Consider the following 22,242-nt stretch of genomic DNA (forward strand, 5'->3'; position numbering starts at 1 on the left):
CTGCAGATTTTTCTCCGAGCTTACATAATCATACGTGGCCATTGAAGGCTGATAAGGGGGATCGAACGATCTTTCCTTTGTCGATCCCTTCTGCCAAAGAGGAGTAACCTTGTGGTGACCGAACTCCATAGCTTCTTCCCGATTTTGCTTCTCTTGATACGGTCCGAAAGTCATGGCTTCGTTTCGACCGATCTGCTCACGTCGTGGATCTAGGTGAACTGATCCTTCACGATCTACGACGTGATAAGTATTTGGCAGCAAATCGTTTAGTATGACTTCCTCACGGCGAAGATCCATGTGATTATTCCCTTCGTGCTCACCCTGGTGTACAACATCGGGTTGCATACCTCCCTCGCCTGCCGGAGGAGGTCGCTGAATAACCGGAACTTCTTAACGCTGCATTCCAGCTCTCAATTCTGCATTCTCTTTCCTCAGAGCATTGATCATGTTCATCAACTCATCAAGCTTCGTCTGTTGGACATTCTCCATCGGATTGGAGTTCTCACATCCGATCATCAATCCTGAATAGAGTAAAGGCATTAATCACAAGTTCTTGACCAGATCTAAGTTTCGCTAATGTAGATCGCGTCAAATCTAGACTCGAATTAACAGAATTCCGTTCACAGTTCACTGGATCTGAACTTCTGCTGCCGTGAACTTGTCAAATCTAATCGCACCAATCAAATCACAAATTGCGTAGATCTGACTCTAATTTCTCGGAATCAATGGAACTTAAACTCTGCAAAGCAAATTACGATCTCTCAAACCTAGATTCGGTTTTCAAACATCATGCTTCTTCCTCACGAACTAGTCTGAATCGATGCGATGTTGATCAAACGTGACTCAATCCTCATCACTTCCCACGGACGGTGCCATTGAAGATACAAGAAATCTCTCTCCCTCAATTTTGACAGAGTTTCATTACATTTCAAGAATTATCTCCCCATTTTCCCTCTAATTCCCCTCTATTTATAGATGGGTTACAAGTGTTCTACGAGCTTCCCAATTGACTTCTCCTGCTGGGCCATCATCTTCGGGCCTTCTTCTTCTTGGGCTTGGCTTTTATTCAACTTGTCTTTAGTTTTGGGCTTGTCTTGCAGGGTTTTAGTATGGACCGAGATCAACTATCCGACCCGGTGCTCCTCTCGCGGGTCGTATTCGGCCCATGCCGTCTTTGGTATCCTCAACATATATAGACACACACATGGTACTAAATTTATAATTTTACTTGAAATATGTTTATCATTATATATTATATAAAAAATAATAATCCCTTGATCATTGATGAGCCCGCACCAAATATAGAAACCTTTCAAAATAATCAAACCAGCATGTTATAAACTCACTTATTTTATTTCTTAATACAAGAAAATCAATTTTTTCCCTATTTAAAATTTTCCTAAAATGTCATTACCAAATTATTCTCCACCTACTGTAAATGAGGCTCTTATCGAATTAATATATGAAAATTAAAATATTGAGAAAAAATAATCAGAGAAACATGAGAAGTTCAGGTGACTTGCTTACTTGACAATATTAATTAAATAATTAATTTATGATTCAAAATCATTTAAGATAAACTCAAACCGTCTTGTCCGCCCTTACCTCAGAGGCTACATGTATATAACGTGTTACCAAAAAGACATCAAGTCAACTTCCGAAAAATGATATTAATAATTAAAAAAAGAAAAAAGAAAATAGACATCAAGAATCTAGAGCGTGGACAAGTGTACGGTTGGTCTGCTTTGGTTGTCCTACATTGCATAGCTATCCATCTCATCATCGTCACAGTTTTTAAATCATTGTGCATTATTGGAACTAGTACTATAATTCCAAAACATAAATAAATTTTATAATTATAAAGAAATGAATTTCCAATTAATATGTTTGGTACGGTAAAAGAGAAAAAAAAAAAAAAAAAAAAGAAACTAATATTTACGGTAAAAAGAAAAGAAAATAAGAAATAAGATCACTTCTCGAAAAATAAAAATAAATTTAATATTAATAAAATTTTATTAAAAATCTATTTCTTCCAATTTCTTACCAAAAAAAAAACCACAAACTAGGCTATCTAGTTTGATATTTCTTCTGCGCAATATCCTTCAGCATGAGAAGTTTCCAAGGAATTAATGTACGACATTTATCTCTGATTATCCACAACTGACATCCTCTACGACCTCGAATGGAACAATGGCACCTCCTTCTTCTACACCTTCGGTTCAAACCCTAGCTGTGGAACAGCACAGCTCGAGGTTGGGATTCTCCCACCTGATTGGCTCGACGGCGCACATTATTTGGGTCAGAGGTATGTCGATGGGTTCCTCTGCAATGTGTGGGAGAAGGCGGACTTCATATGGTAGTACGAGGACGTCCTCACCAAGAGGCCTGTTCATTGGCTCTTCTACACAGGTATTAATTTAAGCCATCTTTCTTATAAACCCTAAGTACCTTGATTCCAACGCCCACACCATTAAAATACTAATTCTACAAAATGAAGAAATTGGAAACCCTAAAAACAGAGTAAACCATGAAACAGAAAGCTGAAAGCTGAAAAAGATATCATATTCTATTTTTGCTGCTAAAAGTTTTTTTTTTTCCCCCTTAAATGTTTTATACATGATTCTAACCCCCGCAATTAAAATACTAATTCTAGAAATTGAAGAACTGGAATCCCTAAAAATAGAGTAAACCCTGAAACAGAACAACTCATAAGTAATTATTATCTGCGGAAAAATATATTATAACCTATTTTGCTGCTAGAAATTTTTTTTTTTTTTTAATTTTTTTTTATATGGTACATAAAAAATATTAATTTTCATGACATAATAATACAATAAAGTATGCTAGTTGGGGAATAGCTATTTATATATGAAATGATATGTTTATCTGCTATATAGTATTTGTATAACCAGTTAAAATGACTCGGTTTATTTAATGACTTTCTGGAGTTTGTAATTGAGTGAGGTAGCAAAATCCGAATATGCTCTCCAGAATAGTATGATTTTTTTAGTAATCGGATTTCTATATTCTGATTGATTTATGTCATTTTCTCCAAAAATGTAGTAGTTGTCAGTGTATGCTTGTAGTTTGTTTCGGTCGTTTCTCAAATGGCAGTTAATGATTTGGACCAGCATATTTCATCAATGTGCATGCAGATTAGTGTACAAATCTGTTACTAAGAATGGCAATTCTTTAAGAAACGGCAGCTATCACTGTTTTTTGTTCAAATGTCTTGGGAGAAGACAAATATTTCTTCACACAGCGACTGTAATCTCAACTATGAGGATTGACTGCGTGAAATTATCTTCTCTAGTCTAGTTTACTCTTTCTTTGCTAAAACCACATATTTAGAGGGTAAAGTGCACAAAACACCCCTCATATAGTGCGTATAGTCCTGTCGTTCCTGAAATCCCCTCAAGTTTCTAAAGTGTTAAAATAAGGACCTTTGGGCACATTTCCGTTAGCTGCAAAATAAAAAGACTTAAATGTCCTTTGTGCAATACAATAAGCTAATATTAAAAAAGCATGAGAATGTGAAATGACAAAATGACATTTATGCTTGGTATTTCCTCAGATGTGGTATGCACACACATAGTGTATCATATACATAATTGTTACAACTAACATTGCAAGATCCATAAGTATTTTTCTCATTAAATTTTATACAGATTTTACACAGCCATTATAGACATAATGTTATTGTATCATGTTCTTTCTTACCGTAAAATTTACAATATTTTCTTCCATAGGTGTGATTGAAAATTACTTAATACATAAGGGTTCTCAGTGAAGCCCATATCGATAGGGCTGCAACTTGGGCGGGCTAACCCAGCCCAACCCGAAATTTTGGAATTTAGGTTTTCAATTTACAAATCGGGCTCATGTTCGGGTTGGGGTTGGGTTTTGTCAAAACCTAGACATATTCGGGTTGGGCTCGGGCTCAACCCAAACCCAACCCAAAACCCGAAAAAAAAAAAAAAAAAAAAAAAAAAAAAATTTCCTTTCTCTCTCCTCTCTCTTCTTTCGACGCCCCGCCGCTGCCGTCACCTCTGCGCCTGTAACTTTATGTTTTACAAGAAAAGATGCACAGGGGAAGTGCTCTAGGAAAGAACCTCCCTTCTTTCTCCTTAATCCAAATTCTAGCGTCTGTCTACAAGATTGGAAGCATGGATCTATTTTCACAAACTTTATCGGACACTTTAGAATCTCGATTCTTTGGAAAAATGGCAAGAGAATATGTTTTCCCTTCTGAATGGACCAAGATAAAGATTATCTTACCTTCTACCTTACCGATCTTGCCTAGCTACTCATAGAAATAGAGAATATTTTGCCTCCGAAACTCCAAGATCATAGGTGTTTATTATAGTTCATCAATTTACACATGGCATGTGCAAAAGTTATTAAGATCCATACAGGGATGTAACCCCATTAAAGAGAATGGAAATATAAAAAAGTCATAAGATAACAATTCCATATATAAAATCTTACTAATTTTTAAAAAGATTTATAAAATAATTGGCGAACCTATTTGAGGCTGAAAGATCTGGGTTTTGATTTTTTGAACAATCTGAAATGATATGCCGATATGAGTTTTGAACTTTTGATTCTTGCAGACAGATAGATAAAACTGAAATATATGGGTTTTGAACTTCTGATTCTTGTAGATTTTGTAGTTTGCAGTTGCAGAGAGAGAGAGAGAGAATGGAGATGGAGGCGACAGGGGGCCTGAAATGATTTGGCCTAAAAATATTTTGTTTTTTTGTTTTATAATAATATAATCAAATATATAAAATATATATAAAATAATATATATAATATATATATATATATATATTATATATATAAATTTAAAAAAAAAAAAATTTAAAAACCTCAACCCGTCAACCCGCCCGAAAATATTGGGTTCGGGTTATCATCATAACCCATGTTGAGTGCAATTCGGGTTGGCCCAACCCAACCCATTTCGGGTTGAGGTTGGGTTAGGACTGGGCTGGATTGGACCAACCCAAGTTGCGGCCCTACATACCGATAGTATTATCAATAGGAAAATCAAGCTGACCTCATCATTTTTCCGAAAATCATATAGGTAAAATAGTCTAAAGATTGAGATGATTAGTTTTATAGGAAGTAAAAATATGAGTATCTCAAAATCTTCTCTAAAGCATGGTTAGGCATTTTAAGCCTCAGATATTCAAAGAGAAGTATTATGGTTTCTAGGCATATATGATACTGCCAAGAAAATTAAGATATTCAAAAAATGCAAGAGGAATACCTGGAATTATCAAGAAATGTACCAAGTGCCCATTGCAAGAACTAAACTCTTTAGACCATCCATATATTTTGTCAATCTCTCGTAACAATTAGCTTGGTAAAAAAATTTAGGGTTAAATGCCCCCCACACCCCCGAGGTTTGAGTTTATTGCTCTCAAATTAAACCTGAGCAAAACTTGCTCTGACACCCCCTTTAAGTTTGGTTTAATTTAATATAGAAAATTAAAATGTGGAGAAAAATGGATATCTCAAGTAAAATTTAGTATACATGCACTCAAGGCATTACACTGATTTTAGGGTACTGTTGCAGATATTAACCTAATTAGCTCGAGAATGGAACATTTCAGCACAAAAACTGTAACATAGTAATAGTATGCCAAAAGCTAAAACTAGTAGCCTTTTATGGATCATAAAGTAGAATGAGATAGCGGGTTTCAACAAGTCCTAATAATGATATTTTTTATTTAAAATGCACAACTTCCTCTTTAATTTAGGAATCAGTTGCACTGGAATTAATTATGCAAGACAAAGAATTTGCTATTTGGGGGTTATCGTGCACAAAAACTATAATAGAGGAGTGTTTTGTGCAGTTTACCCCATATTTAGACAATTATGATCGTCTCAAGTGGCAGAGAAAAACTCGAGAAAATGAATGATATGAGAGTGAGTGAGAAATGCTAGTATTAGATGAAACTTGAAATTGATCGAACATAAGTCCTGGGAATTGCTGGATTTCTTTTGAAGTGGTCATCTCCTACATGATATTTCTGTAACTTGTAAGGTCTAAATCTGTATATAACACACAACAATGCCATTTAATTTCGCAGGTGTGTCCAAACGTACCCGCCTAGTTTTGGTTTTGATTATATGGTAGTAGCTGAAGCTCTTCGGTTCGGCAACTATAACCCTGGGAAGTGCATAGTTTTTGCTTCTGAATTAATTATTTCTTTCTAAATGGCATTCAAAAGCTTCATGCAGACAAACTTCTATTTCATTCTGATTTGAACTATTTTGAGGTTGCAGTAATTTGTTTGTTCTCTTTGCTCCAGCACATCATAAATTGCTTTGGTTCTTATTTGTGTGAATATCTGCAGGGAGGGCTGCTCATGTCATGACATTTGAAGTGGGTGCAATGCTTGAGGATGCGAAGTGGCAAGCCCCTGCTTACTGTTTTGAAAAGAAGGATGATAGAACTGCCTCAGAAGCCGGCAATGCCGTTGATTCTAGTTTTCAGGAAAGTTTAATGGATAGAGTTCTCAGAGGTTCAATGAGGCTCTCAATGTAATGGTGTTTGTTTATAATCCTTCTAAACTTTTTTCATTAAAATAAATTTTAGTTCACTTGCATTTAAATGCCTTGCTTATCGACTATTTTGTTTGATTGTACGTTCCTTCTTTCATTGATTCCTTCTCGAGACAGTTCTTGTTCTTCGCCAAGTATGGCTTCCCTACCCACACCCCAACCAGAGCAAGAAGAAATGCCTCAACAGTGAACTAATTTTAAAACATGATACTTGGGGGCGACCAGACAAGTAGCATTTTTGTTAAGCCTGTATCTTCATTTCTCAAGTTTCAAGTACTTCATCGAGTTGTTCTCTTTGATCCTTGTCGTTTGAAAGTCTTTATACACGGAACAATGCAACATGGAGAATAATTGCTTCATAACCCCCTCTAACTACTAAGCCTTTTAACTTTCTTGCCATAAAAAAATAAAATAAAAAAGATAACACTTCTTCATGATGAGGATTGATTGTTATGATGTGGAGAATAGATGGTGATTCCTGTCATCTAGGTTAAGTCTGGACTAGTTGAAAATTTTCTATATCATGGTCATTTAAGTTGAAACTAAAGCGAGATTCAGAGCATGAGCAGCACCCGTTAAAAATAATTATATGACTTGGGATCTGTCGCTAGGGGCGGAGCAAGCATGTGTCTAGGGGGCACATGCCCCCTCTGGCCTGACTCGCCCTATTATATATATATTATGTCCTCCTAAAATTATTAATTTCTAATATTTTTTTAAACTTTTTCTCTTTTCACTCTTTAAAATTTTTTAATTACCTTTTTTAAAAGGTCAAATTTCCCTTATTTAATCATGCTCTAATTTATTTCCTTCAAAATTCATTTTTCTTTCCCTTTTTCTTCTTCTTAATTTTTTTATTTTATTTTATTTTATTTTTTTTTTATTTTTAAATTCCCACTATGTCCCCCTCAATTCAAATCTTGGCTTCATCCTTATCCGTCACCAGGGGTGGAGCCAGTGTGTGCCCAGTGGGGCACAGGGCACATGCCCCCTCTAGCCTGGCCCACCCTATGTATATATATGGTTTTTATTTTATTATATATATATATATATATATATATATATATATATATATATATATATAGAAATCTGTATATTATGATGCCCCTTAAAATCATTAGAGCATCTCCAATCGTTGTGTATATTTTTTTTGTAAATGTGATGTGTCATAATAGATTTACAAAAAAAAATTGAATTATTTATTTTTATTTTAGCTCCCGCGGTTGTTTTATACCTGTAAAAATATATCCCCCAATCAATAACCAACTAATATCATGCATAGATTCCACATAATTTTTATAAACCTATTTAATATAAGGTCGATTCGTTAATAGAATGAGAGAGAGGGATGAAAAAGAAAATATGCTAATGTGGCTGTATAAAAAGGTTGTGTAAAATACACAACAATTTTTTCTTCTTTACAAAAAAATAATCATTTCTTATTGAATGAGAGCGCTATATTATGCGTATTACCCAGCATTTTGAGAAAAAAGAAGAAAAAAAAGGCTCTAATATAATTAGCATATACAAATGAAATAAAGAGGAAGAAGAAAAGATACTGAAAACTTATGCCATTACTTGAATTTCTGAAAGAAAAATTTTCTTTCACATAAATAAAAATTAAAAAATAAACAGTTAGAGAGTGCTGGCTATGTGGTACAGTGGGCTTCTAACTTTGAAGGATAATTGTTTGGGCGATGGGGGGCCATCATTGGTTCTGCATATTGGGTTGGGCCAACTTCCGCCTAAATAGCAAAAAATGTCCAAGTTAACGAACTCATGTTGCGTACAATTTTAGTACCATGCAATTGGAGAAGTCGTTGGAATCACCTTTGGTTGTCTCTTATGTGTGTGTGTATATATGTTTGTTGAAGGTAGTTCTTTGTAGGATAAGAAGATCGCTCCACGTAAGTCAAGAAATTTGAGATCAGTATCTAAGTAGAGATCCAAGCAATACAAGGGATTCTTCGACAGAAGATTGAGAAAGAGAAGGCTGACCTCGGTACCCAACGAACTGAAGCTCGACTATGTAAGGGTATATTAGTGGTAGTTGTTGTCTTAAAAGCTGATTAATGCCCTTATTTATAGTACTCACTCCTTCAGACAATGTCTCTCGGTCTTTCAAGTGATCCCAACTTTACCCAAGGGTTTGAGGGTCTCTCTTCCAAACAGATGGGACGTTGGTAGAAGGGTCGCGGTGCTTTACCCCCTGGTTCAAAGAGATAATGGCGCTCCTTAATTAATACACATCTTGTGAAACGTGTATCGTAATTAATGCACTTTTATCACTCATAGCTCGAGCTCGAATACCGAATGTCCTTTCCTCCTTGCATCGGCTTCGGACTGAAGCGGTACCTTGGATCCCAGCCACCTGTCCACATGTCCTCAGATTCCCGAACTTCAGAGGGAAAAGGCACCTTTCAAGGTCCTGCCTTCATGACCTCGCAGGGCTTATCCCAATTTCGTCTCGAGGCCCCCCATAACTGAAAAGGGGAGCTCGTAGAGCAGGTTAGCCGAGGTTGCTCTTTCAGAGAGCAACCTCGGGCAGGCAGGGAGGGGGAGGAGCCCATCCTACTGGAGCGGGGTAAGTTCACAGTAGGGGAAGGGTAGCGACCCCTTCCTCAGTCAGTAAGTTCAGTTATTGGATAGGTAACTCGAGAATACCTAGCCCATGGTGAGCACACCAGGTAAGCACTTGCCAGTTGTGCCTATTTTGCAAAGGTGGCGCCACTTAAGCAGTTGTCCTGGTGCGATCATCAACAATGTTCATAATAAATAGGAAGATTTTTTTAAGTTAAGGGCTTTTATTGCATACAGTTTGGTACCATGTAATTAGGGCACATTTGGTAGTCTCTTGTCTCTATCTATTTAGGCCAATTTCGGCAAAATAACAAGTTTTTTAAAATTAAAAATAAATAAATAAATAAGTTAAGGGGCTTTTATCATGTGTATAGTTCGGTACCGTGTAATCGGAGGAGCTGTTCTGAAAAAAATAATAATAATTTAAAAAATAATAATATTAATTAATTAAAATTGGAGGAGCTGTTGGGTTTTATTACATATGTAGCACCTATTTAAAAAGATATACAAATAATCTATTTTTTTTTTTAATATTGTGCAAAAACATCCCTCAAACATAAATTTGATACTACATTAGGGAATGTTGTAATTTCCATTTTACCCTTTTACTCTTTCAAAAAAATATTCAAAGGAGTGTGACGGTGTGTATGCTAATAATTTTATGTGCACAAAATTTTTAAAGAATTTATTTTATTTGATTTAAAAAATTTAACTTCATGTTGCTGTAAAAAAAGGTCCCTTACTTCATGTATTATGTAATTTTTCCTTAATATAATTTTTTCCTATTATATGGTCATACATTTCCTCCATTAATAGTTTAATACGATATACTTTGTTTGTGGCTCTAGCTTGTAAATCAAACCATTCCCCGCATATTCCAAATTTCTTCACATGCCAAACGCGAGAGACAAAATTTATAATTCATTTATTCATTTGAGAAAAAGATAAAAGTCCAGATGAGACTTTTCTAGCCGCAGTAGCATGAACACGGGCCAAATTGGCCGATCTCACATTTTCCTCTAGCCACAAATTTCTTACACGCTGCATCACATTTTTGTTGTGCTTCTGCTGGATCTCCTTGGCATAAGCTCGAACTCAATTCCTTGGCGATGCAATCCGGCTCCACCGCCATACCCACTAATCCCACTCCTTCAAACTCTGAAAATCCGACCTTTTCTAGCGCGCGCGTCGACGTCGTAGCTACATTAATATATATACATGTACACATAAATATATGTTATTGTTTTTTTGAAAACAATATTAATCATCTTATGATCAGGTGCGTCAATAAAAATTGCAAGCAGTACCAAAATTTATTTCTCAGCAGTAATTAAGTTATATATATATCATTTTGTCAATACATGAAAAACTTACTTATACATTATTTACCACAAAAAAACAGGAATAAAATATATTGACTCTCTTAATATTTGTCTGACCTTCTAAAAATAAATAAATGTTACCTGACGTGAGAATGAGGAGGATGCAAAATGTTAGGGAGAGACAGATTAGAAAATTGGCCATCTTGTTTGAATAAGCTAGCACCAAAATTCTCTTCAAATTACAAGTATAAAACCATACAATAGAGGCTTATTTATAGAGGAGGTAATTAGAGTAGGTGAGACCTATACAAGTCAGCAACATTGGCGAGAGTTACATAAGGCAACGGGAGTTAATAGGTGTTATATATAAGGTAAGTAGAATATTATATTTATAATTTACAAATAATAATAATACCTCTAAATTATTATCCATATATATACACATAGTCCACTGAAAAACCCTCGAAAAATGGTAAGTAGAATATTACATTTATGATTAACAAAAAAAAGTGAGGGATGGAAAATACATATATAGACACACACACGGTACTAAATTTATAATTTTACTTCAAATATGTTTATCATTATATATTGTATAAAAAATAATAATCCCTTGATCATTGATGAGCCCGCACCAAATATAGAAACCTTTCAAAATAATCAAACCATTTTACAACTTACAAACTCACTTATTTTATTTCTTAATACAACAAAATCAATTTTTTCCCCATTTAAAAATTTCCTAAAATGTCATTACCAATTTCTTCTCCACCTACGGTAAATGAGGCTCTTATCGAATTAATATATGAAAATTAAAATATTGAGAAAAAATAATCAGAGAAACATGAAAAGTTCAGGTAACTTACTTACTTGATTTGATAGGTGACCGAGAGGGGTCATACAAATTAAGACAAAGAACAGGCTGGTTGAGCTACGCGTTAAATCTTACTTTTTAAATGTTCGGAGATTTGTCCAAACTAACATTTTATTGTATGGATTGGGCCTAGTTGCTTGCCTCTTTTTGTAATTTTCATGGGTTGGGTTGTTTTACCTTATCCATATTTATTTTGTTTTTGGTGTTTTTCGCCCATTTAGAAATTGTCTGAATGGGTTTTCTGTTCATTTTGGACCATTGGAATGACCCATGTTTATATATCCTCATACTTACTTGGCCCAAAAAAAAAAAAAAAACATTTTCTCAAACTGAAACATAAGTTGGTGTAGGGTAACTGGGTAAGTGATTTAGTACTTATCAGGAAAAAATATAAAAATAAAATAGTAAGTGAACCTTAAAAGTGAAAGAAATTATTACTTACCTCCGAGCAAATATTTATTTAATATCTAAACAAATGTATGTAAATATTTGATATACTTGGTGCATTTTGTAATGGACTAAAACATTGGGAACGACTCAAATTAACTCAATATGCACGCACGAACATCTCTAGAAACTAATAATCCGAGACAATATAATTCGGAGTAATTTCTTAGACCTTGTTGACAAGTGCAGGATCGTCACTTTCATAATTAAAAGTCAAATTTTAGATTACCTTGGAATAGGTGGCGATTCGTGATCACATATCAAAATTGTGTCGTGTCAATATAAAGATATTCTATTAAAGATGTCAAACACTAACCCGACTCATTTAATAATTGTGTTACAAGCCTCACGCCAACCTGACACATTTGCTAAATGAGTTAGACGTGTTACCTGTTTAATAATATATTTATCAAAATCAAATATTATATTATTTAAATTATTTATAATACTCAATAAAATAATAATATTGTAAAAAATATACATTAATTAAAGAACTAATGTATATTTTTATTAAGGCTAGTGTTGAAATGGGCTAATTATTTATAGTAATTGAATCTAAACAGATAATGAGTTACACGAGTAATATTAAATAAGTTACGCATGTTAAATTCTTCAGCTTTAACATAATAATATTAGTTAAACGAATTAACCGTGCCACGTCGTTTATGATTCAAATTCATTTGATATGAACTCAAATATGTTTATCTCTGTGTTTTGTCAGCCCTTGCCCCGGAGGCTGCATGTATATCACGTGTTACCAAAAGGGCATCAAGTTAACCTCGGAAAAAAAAAAATTAATAATAATAACGTCAAGTCTCTCTAGAGCGTGGACAAGTGTACGGTTGGTCTGCTTCACATAGTTGTTGTCCTACTTGGCATAGTCATCCATCTTATCATCGTCACAGTTTTTAAATCATTGTGCATTATTGGAAGTTTGGAACTAGTACTATAATTCCAAAACATAAATAAATTTTATAATTATAAAGAAATGAATTTCCAATTAATATTTTTGGTACGGTAAAAGAGAAAAAAAAAAAGTTAATTTTTACGGTAAAAAGAAAAAAAAAAAAGAAATAAGATCACTTATCGAAATATAAAAATAAATTTAATATTAATAAAATTTTATTAAAAATCTATTTCTTTCAATTTCTTACCATTTTTTAAAAAATAACAAAATCATTAATATTTTCTCTAAAAATCCTTCCAATCTCTTTTTTTTCTTTTAAAATTTTTTAACGGTAAAAAAAAAAAAAAAAAAAAAAAAAAAAAAAAAAACCGGCACACCGACACTATATCCATCCTTCTTTTCCTTTCTTTTCTTTCCAACCAAAACTAGGCTATCTAGTTTGACAGTTCTTCTGCGCAATATCCTTCACCACGAGAAGTTACCAAGGAATTAACGTACGACATTTATCTCTGATTATCCACAACTGACTAACGCGCGTCCATCTCCTGTAACACACTCTCACTCCCCAAATCGACGAATGGCGTCCGCTGCAACCAAACCCTTGTTCCTCCTCCTCATCCTCATATGCACCTCATCATCATCTTCTTCTCCGGCGGTGGCATCAACGGCGGACCCAACTCCGACACCATGGCCCCACCAATTCCACTCAATCCTGTTGATGAACTACACCGGATCACTCCAAATCATCGACCTCTGGTACGATTGGCCCAAAGGTCGCAACTTCAACATTATACAGCACCAGCTCGGAGACATCCTCTACGACCTCGAATGGAACAATGGCACCTCCTTCTTCTACACCTTCGGCTCAAACCCTAGCTGTGGAACAGCACAGCTCGAGGTTGGGATTCTCCCACCCGATTGGCTCGACGGCGCACATTATTTGGGTCAGAGGCATGTCGATGGGTTCCTCTGCAATGTGTGGGAGAAGGCGGACTTCATATGGTACTACGAGGACGTCCTCACCAAGAGGCCTGTTCATTGGCTCTTCTACACAGGTATTAATTTAAGCCATCTTTCTTATAAACCCTAAGTACCTTGATTCCAACGGCCACACCATTAAAATACTAATTCTATAAAATGAAGAAATTGGAAACCCTAAAAACAGAGTAAACCATGAAACAGAAAGCTGAAAGCTGAAAAAGATATCATATTCTATTTTTGCTGCTAAAAGTTTTTTTTTTTTCCCCCTTAAATGTTTTATACATGATTCTAACCCCCGCAATTAAAATACTAATTCTAGAAATTGAAGAACTGGAATCCCTAAAAATAGAGTAAACCCTGAAACAGAACAACTCATAAGTAATTATTATCTGCGGAAAAATATATTATAACCTATTTTGCTGCTAGAAAATTTTTTTTTTTAATTTTTTTTTATATGGTACATAAAAATTATTAATTTTCATGACATAATAATACAATAAAGTATGCTAGTTGGGGAATAGCTATTTATATATGAAATGATATGTTTATCTGCTATATAGTATTTGTATAACCAGTTAAAATGACTGGGTTTATTTAATGACTTTCCGGAGTTTGTAATTGAGTGAGGTAGCAAAATCCGAATATGCTCTCCAGAATAGTATGATTTTTTTAGTAATCGGATTTCTATATTCTGATTGATTTATGTCATTTTCTCCAAAAGTGTAGTAGTTGTCAGTGTATGCTTGTAGTTTGTTTCGGTCGTTTCTCAAATGGCAGTTAATGATTTGGACCAGCATATTTCATCAATGTGCATGCAGATTAGTGTACAAATCTGTTACTATGAATGGCAATTCTTTAAGAAACGGCACCTATCACTGTTTTTTGTTCAAATGTCTTGGGAGAAGACAAATATTTCTTCACACAGCGACTGTAATCTCAACTATGAGGATTGACTGCGTGAAATTATCTTCTCTAGTCTAGTTTACTCTTTCTTTGCTAAAACCACATATTTAGAGGGTAAAGTGCACAAAACACCCCTCATATAGTGCGTATAGTCCTGTCGTTCCTGAAATCCCCTCAAGTTTCTAAAGTGTTAAAATAAGGACCTTTGGGCACATTTCCGTTAGCTGCAAAATAAAAAGACTTAAATGTCCTTTGTGCAATACAATAAGCTAATATTAAAAAAGCATGAGAATGTGAAATGACAAAATGACATTTATGCTTGGTATTTCCTCAGATGTGGTATGCACACACTTAATGTATCATATACATAAATGTTACAACTAACATTGCAAGATCCATAAGTGTTTTTCTCATTAAATTTTATACAAATTTTACACAGCCATTATAGACATAATGTTATTGTATCATGTTCTTTCTTGCTGTAAAATTTACAATATTTTCTTCCATAGGTGTTATTGAAAATTAGTTAATACGCAAGGGTTCTCAATGAAGCCCATACCGATGGTATTATCAATAGGAAAATCAAGTTGACCTCATCATTTTTCCGAAAATCATATAGGTAAAATAGTCTAAAGATTGAGATGATTAGTCTTACAGGAAGTAAAAATAAGAATATCTCAAAATCTTCTCTGGAGCATGGTTAGGCCTATTTAAGCCTCAGATATTCAAAGAGCAGTGTTATGGTTTCTAGGCATATATGATATACTGCCAAGAAAATTAAGATATTCAAAAAATGCAAGAGGAATACCTAGAATTATCAAGAAATGTACCAAGTGCCCATTGCAAGAACTAAACCCTTTAGACCATCCATATATTTTGTCAATCTGTCGTAACAATTAACTTGGTAAAAAAAATTAGGGTTAAATGCCCCCACACCCCCTGAGGTTTGAGTTTATTGCTCTCAGATTAAACTTGAGCAAAACTTGCTCTGACACCCCTTTTAGGTTTGGTTTAATTTAATATAGAAAATTAAAATGTGGAGAAAAAATGGATATCTCAAGTAAAATTTAGTATACATGCACTCTAGGCATTACACGGATTTTATGGTACCGTTGCAGATATTAACCTATCTTAGCTCGAGAATGGAACATTTCAGCACAAAAACTGGAACATGGTAATAGTGTGCCAAAAGCTAAAACTAGTAGGCTTTTATGGATCATAAAGTAGAATGAGATAGCTGGTTTCAACAAGTGCTAATAATGATATTTTTTATTTAAAATGCACAACTTCCTCTTTATTTTAGGAATTGGTTGCACTGGAATTAATTATGCAAGACAAAGAAGTTGCTATTTGGGGGTTATCGTGCACAAAAACTATAATAGAGGAGTGTTTTGTGCTTTACCCCATATTTAGACAATTATGATCGCCTCAAGTGGCAGAGAAAAACTCAAGAAAATGAATGATATGAGAGTGTGAGTGAGAAATGCAAGTATTAGATGAAACTTGAAATTGATCGAACATAAGTCCTGGGAATTGCTGGATTTTCTTTTGAGGTGGTCATCTCCTACTTGATATTTCTGTAACTTGTAAGGTCTAAATCTGTATAAAACACACAACAATGCCATTTAATTTCGCAGGTGTGTCCAAACTTACCCGCCTAGATTTGGTTTTGATTAAATGGTAGTAGCTGAAGCTCTTCCGTTCGGCAACTATAACCCTGGGAAGTGCATAGTTTTTGCTTACTGAATTGATTATTTCTTTCTAAATGGCATTCAAAAGCTTCATGCAGATAAACTTCAATTTTATTCTGATTTGAAGCATTTTGAGGTTGCAGTAATTTGTTTGTTCTCTTTGCTCCAGCACATCATAAATTGATTTGGTTCTTATTTGTGTGAATATCTGCAGGGAGGGCTGCTCATGTCATGACATTTGAAGTGGGTGCAATGCTTGAGGATGCGAAGTGGCAGGCCCCTGCTTACTGTTTTGAAAAGAAGGATGATAGAACTGCCTCAGAAGCCGGCAATGCCGTTGATTCTAGTTTTCAGGAAAGTTTAATGGATAGAGTTCTCAGAGGTTCAATGAGGCTCTCAATGTAATGGTGTCTGTTTATGAACCTTCTGACCTTTTTCCATTAAAATAAATTTTAGTTCACTTGCATTTAAATGCCTTGCTAATCAACTATTTTGTTTGATTGTACCTTACTTCTTTCACTGATTCCTTCTCGAGACAGTTCATGTTCTTCGCCCAAGTATGGCTTCCCTACCCACACCCCAACCAGATCAAGAAGAAATGACTCGACAGTGAACTAATTTTAAAACATGATACTCGGGGGCAACCAGACAAGTAGGTTTTTTGTTAAGCCTGTATCTTCATTTCTCAACTTCCAAGTACTTCATTGAGTCATCATCTTTGATCCTTGTTGTTTGAAAGTCTTTATACACAAAGAACAATGCAACATAGAGAATAATTGCTTCATAACCACTAACCCTTTTAACAATCTTGCCATAAAAAAATAAAATAAAAAAGATTACACTTCTTCATGGTGAGGATTGATTGTTATGATGTGGGGAATAGATGGTGATTCCTGTCATCTAGGTTAAGTCTGGACTAGTTGAAAATTTTCTATATCATCATGATTCAAGAGTTAAAAGGGCAGGGCCACTCTGAGGAATTTTTATACTCAACAAGAAAGTTATAAGAGGTCTGACAACCAAGTCACTTAATAAATTCAAAAGCGGGAACGTGAAAATAATAAAATTAAGTCAATTAGTGGAATTGAAGCCAGAGCGAGAACAACATTTTTGGAACTACAGTGGCACTCATTGAGAATAATTGTACAACTAGGAGTCCAACACCGTAATTGTTGGAATATATATATATATATATATAGTAAATAAATAATGGGTAGGTGATTACAGAGGGGTTTGGGTTGACTAGTTATCTCTCTTATTAGTAGATTGGAAGTAAAACAGTGGGCCTAATACTGTGATTTATGCGAGATTAGTATTATTTTCTCTGGATAATAGAAAAAAATCCAACGTCTTATACAAAACCACGCTAAAAGGCCCACTGTTTTAACTTCCAATCCAGATAGCCAGCCCAGTTGTTAATGAATGGCCTCCGAAGTCCAATCTTAAAAAACTGTTCCTACACATTCACAATCAAATCGAATCTCAAACTACAATTGCCGAGTTTCATATTTGATTTATTAAATATTTATAAATAAAAATTTCTAATTTATTCTCTAGAAAAGTAATATTATTTTTAGTTGAAAATAAACAAATAATTTTCTTATATTTTTTAAAATTACACTAATTACTTTTAATCATTAAAAAATTTCAATTTGACAAAAAACAAAAAAAAAAATCCAGTTCCATTGAAAATTTCTTTATATATACATATATAAAGAAAAGTTTTTTAAAAAGAAATACTATTAATTATGAAATTTAATTTTATACCCTTCTTAAATTTAAAAAGTAAAACCATTAATGAAAAATAAAGATTCTCTGTAAGGAAAAAAAGAAATATGAAAAATAAAAGATTGAAGGGTATCGATGAGACGGATCTACTAAATACAGAGTACCTTTGACACCTTTTATATATACCACACGACAGTCCCTTCTGCAACTCAATCACACTCTCTCTCTAACCTTCATGGCTTCACTCTCTCTCTCTCTTACTAGGGTTTCTGTCCTACCAGATTAAGTTCAATCCACCGGAGTTTGTCGTATTATTGTAACGATGGATTCGGATAACAAATTCTTCAATGTGGGTCTCCTCATCGTGGCGACCATCGTCGTCGCGAAACTCATTTCGGCACTCCTAATGCCCAGATCTACCAAACGCCTCCCTCCGGCGGTCAAGGCTTTTCCGGCGATCGGAGGGCTCGTCAAATTCCTGAAAGGTCCGATCGTGATGTTGAGAGAAGAGTATCCGAAATTGGGTAGTGTGTTCACGCTGAATCTGTTGAACAAGAACATCACTTTCTTGATCGGACCGGAAGTTTCGGCGCATTTCTTCAAGGCGACAGAGTCCGATCTGAGCCAGCAAGAGGTATATCAGTTCAATGTGCCCACATTCGGTCCCGGCGTTGTTTTCGATGTCGATTACTCGGTTCGACAAGAGCAGTTCAGGTTCTTCACGGAGGCTCTTAGAGTCAGTAAATTGAAGGGTTATGTGGATCAGATGGTTTTGGAGGCTGAGGTATGTGGTTTTGTTTGGTTGAAAATAATCTATATTTGAATTTGGGATAAGTCAATTCTTGTATGTTCAATTTTTTAAATTGTTTTTTTAGTATATAGAAAAACTTTAGACTATAACATGTAATAAGCAAGCAAGACCCAATTGATTGAAATGTTTGTTTTAGTGGGTGTCTGTATATATATATATATATAAGAGTAGTGCTTTTCAAGCTGAGGATTTAATTAATTGATTAAATAGGATCATAGTTGGGTATTGAATTAATTGATTAAATAGGATCATAGTTGGGTCTGAATTGAAGTTATATATATATATATATAAAAGAACTGTTTTAAACTTATAGTCAGCTAATTCACTTATTAGACTGTTCAGTCAGAGTGAATATCATTTTTTCTATATTTACTAATTGGATCTTGAAGGTCCAATATTGTTAGGAGAATGGGGATGTAGATACAATCTTTCCGCCATCTGGCCTCAATATTCCGAATCACTTTGCAAGTAATACGAAATGTATCTAGTGTTGATGGAGTTCTGAACTTACAAGATCTTCTAATATAGTGAATGTTTACTCCCACACTTCCTTATAAATGAAGTATAAGGTCGATTACGTAGGGAAAAAATAAAGTATAAGAACGATTTTGATGCCAAGGTTTGTCTTTTACATCTGAGTCCCTCTGTTGAGATGAAAGAAATCAAAGAACAGTTCCAGCTTAAGGGTGTTGCCATAAAAAGTAAAAGATTATAAATTTACAGAAAATAGAATGTAATGTGAAGGGCTCGACATGATTGGGTAAATTCCTCCATCACTAAGCCTGTTCAAAATTTGGGATCACATATCTCAGATGTTGCATGCTCTTTTTTGCTTTATAGCTTTCCTTGTCCCCCCTGTACACTTCTTTTGCGCATTGCATTCATATCTAGAAGTGTAACTTTGCCTAGTTGGTGGTTATTTGCTAGCTATCATGTGATCCGTTTACAAAAGCTGTTTTGAACTATCTCATATGTTTTTTTTTTTTTAATATAATTCTGGGTCGTTTACTTTGATGTTACTTTTGGAAGCATGGAATTAGCTCCTTAAAATTGGAATTGGAGGAAAAATAGTTTAAAGTTTGAACTATTTTTCTGTCAATTCCTATTCGAAGGCTCCAATCCCATGCTGCTCCCAAACATAACTTGAGTTGTTTTTGTGATTTCGTTGTCACTGCTTGTGCCTCAAATAGATCTTTTATGAGGTCCTTCAATTTTACATATTTCATATTATGCAAATCTTTAGTGCATATAATTGTTAAGATCATGTTGCAGACTTTCATTTTTATCCAGCAGCGTCTATACTGTCAATTTTCTTTCCATTTTATCGTTTTATTTGGAAATGGCATCTTCAATCGGATGATTGTTTAATGTGATCCAAATTTCAATTGCATTATTTTTCTTCACAAAAGTATGATTTTGTTAATAGTTGCAAAATTTCTGCGATCAGATTTTGAAAATTGAGATTATCGTGGCAAATACTTCGATTGCATGATTCCTTGACAAAGAAAAAGTGAGAAGTGAAAAACCAGTGGGTTCTGATCCACTAATGGCTATTGATGTATTATTCAGTCAATTGAGAATCCCTTGGACTGCTGTTGGTCCATTTAGTTTCGAGTAATGACACGCACTGGTCCATGGAGCCCCAAGAAGAGAGGCTTGTGATCATCTAGAATGCTGGAAGATGCATTGTTGACACAGCACATATAATGCTGAAAACATATATCAATGGATGATGCTTTCTAAGGGCAACACACATCTAGTACATTTTGATGCTTAGTTTGTTGTGTCACTATTTACAATCAGCTACAATGTTGTTAATCACTCGGGATATCGTAATTGAACTTCCCTTTCATATTAACTCTTGACCAAATGCATGGTGTTATGTTATTGAGTTTTACGAATTTTTCTTGGGATGGCAACAATATTCTTATTTTAGTAGTGGAAAATAATGAATCCTGAAATTGTCTACCTTATCTTCCCTGATTTTTTGTACTGCTGAATTTACAAATAACAGGAACTCCTTGGTCCCGTTTTGTTTATTTTTATTGTGCTTGAGCCGTGCAGGAATATTTCTCAAAATGGGGGGATAGCGGTGAGGTGGATCTGAAGTATGAACTGGAGCATCTGATCATCTTGACAGCCAGCAGATGCCTATTGGGTCAAGAAGTTCGTAATAAGCTCTTTGATGATGTATCTGCCCTCTTCCATGACCTTGACAATGGGATGCTGCCCATCAGTGTGATCTTTCCGTACTTACCCATCCCAGCCCATCGCACCCGAGACCAGGCTCGGAAGAAGCTTGCAGCAATTTTTGCAAACATCATAGCTTCTCGTAAACAGACAGGCAAGTCAGAGAATGACTTGTTGCAGTGCTTCATTGATTCCAAGTACAAAGATGGTCGCCCAACGACAGAGGGTGAGGTCACTGGCCTGCTTATTGCTGCTCTCTTTGCCGGTCAACACACCAGTTCCATCACTTCCACCTGGACTGGGGCCTACCTCCTCAGCAACAAGAAGTACCTTTCTGCTGTGTTGGATGAGCAGAAGAACCTTGTGGGAAAGCATGGAAACAAGGTTGATCATGATATCTTGTCTGAGATGGACGTCTTGTACCGGTGCATCAAGGAAGCCCTGAGACTCCATCCCCCTCTGATAATGCTTTTACGTAGCTCACACAGTGAGTTTAGTGTAACAACCAGGGAAGGGAAAGAATACGATATTCCAAAGGGCCACATAGTCGCTACGTCCCCTGCTTTTGCCAATCGACTCCCACACATCTATAAGGATCCAGACATGTATGATCCTGACAGATTTGCTGCCGGTAGAGAAGAGGACAAAGTTGCAGGAGCATTCTCATATATATCTTTTGGTGGTGGCAGGCATGGGTGTCTTGGGGAGCCATTTGCATATCTGCAAATAAAGGCAATATGGAGCCATTTGCTGAGAAATTTTGAGTTGGAACTGATCTCACCTTTTCCAGAGATTGATTGGAATGCCATGGTTGTGGGTGTAAAAGGAAAGGTTATGGTGAGATACAAGCGTCGAGAACTTCCAGTCTACTAACTGGGGCATGCTAAAATATCTCCATGAATGAGGCAAGTTGAAATTGAACACCTACATGTTCTCTAAGTTATGGTCTAGTGTTCATTTTAGAACTGCTGTTACTCTCTCGATTTGTCTCAAGTAGTCTTTTGACATTTTTCATTATTCTCCCATCTGCAGTTTGTCTTTGAATTAGGTGTTCTAATTTGTGTAGTGTTTTGTCTTCTTATTATATTTGCAACTTTGAGCACATTGGTTTTGTTTAAGTTATTTTACCCAGCCATGGGGGTTTTGAGTATATGATTTGATCCATTTTGGTGCAGTGATGTTATTTTATTCTGTGTTGAGAACGATAAATTGATAATCTAGCTTGATCCAGAACC

The 22,242-nt window shown here is 35.1% G+C and overlaps 2 protein-coding genes and 1 pseudogene across 2 annotated transcripts; all 3 read left to right on the forward strand.

Annotated features, from left to right (window-relative positions):
- Positions 1 to 2,150: 2,150 nt before the first annotated feature.
- LOC132278195 (uncharacterized protein At4g14100-like) lies at positions 2,151 to 6,623 on the forward strand (annotated as a pseudogene).
- A 6,491-nt stretch (positions 6,624 to 13,114) lies between these two features.
- Positions 13,115 to 16,750, forward strand: LOC132276141 (uncharacterized protein At4g14100-like). Its single transcript, XM_059777422.1, has 2 exons — positions 13,115 to 13,758; positions 16,493 to 16,750. Exons 1-2 carry the CDS (start codon positions 13,281 to 13,283, stop codon positions 16,681 to 16,683), a joined length of 669 nt encoding a protein of 222 aa, XP_059633405.1. The 5' UTR covers positions 13,115 to 13,280; the 3' UTR covers positions 16,684 to 16,750.
- A 1,419-nt stretch (positions 16,751 to 18,169) lies between these two features.
- On the forward strand, positions 18,170 to 22,157 carry LOC132276142 (sterol 14-demethylase). The gene is made up of 2 exons (XM_059777423.1): positions 18,170 to 18,790; positions 20,882 to 22,157. The coding sequence occupies exons 1-2, from the start codon at positions 18,329 to 18,331 to the stop codon at positions 21,878 to 21,880; spliced, it is 1,461 nt and encodes a 486-aa protein (XP_059633406.1). The 5' UTR covers positions 18,170 to 18,328; the 3' UTR covers positions 21,881 to 22,157.
- Positions 22,158 to 22,242: the final 85 nt, after the last annotated feature.

The sequence above is a fragment of the Cornus florida genome, unplaced genomic scaffold, assembly GCF_030987335.1.
Source record: "Cornus florida cultivar Cherokee Brave unplaced genomic scaffold, ASM3098733v1 CherokeeBrave_3.0.0_Hap2_Chr10, whole genome shotgun sequence".
Classification (NCBI taxonomy): Eukaryota; Viridiplantae; Streptophyta; class Magnoliopsida; order Cornales; family Cornaceae; genus Cornus; species Cornus florida.

Excerpts from the sequence above, each read along its gene's own strand:
- LOC132276141 (XM_059777422.1), top strand. The coding sequence starts at position 13,281 with ATGGCGTCCGCTGCAACCAAACCCTTGTTCCTCCTCCTCATCCTCATA. Across the intron at positions 13,759-16,492 it reads TCATTGGCTCTTCTACACAG|GGAGGGCTGCTCATGTCATG; the intron begins GTATTAATTTAA and ends GAATATCTGCAG.
- LOC132276142 (XM_059777423.1), top strand. The coding sequence starts at position 18,329 with ATGGATTCGGATAACAAATTCTTCAATGTGGGTCTCCTCATCGTGGCG. Across the intron at positions 18,791-20,881 it reads AGATGGTTTTGGAGGCTGAG|GAATATTTCTCAAAATGGGG; the intron begins GTATGTGGTTTT and ends TGAGCCGTGCAG.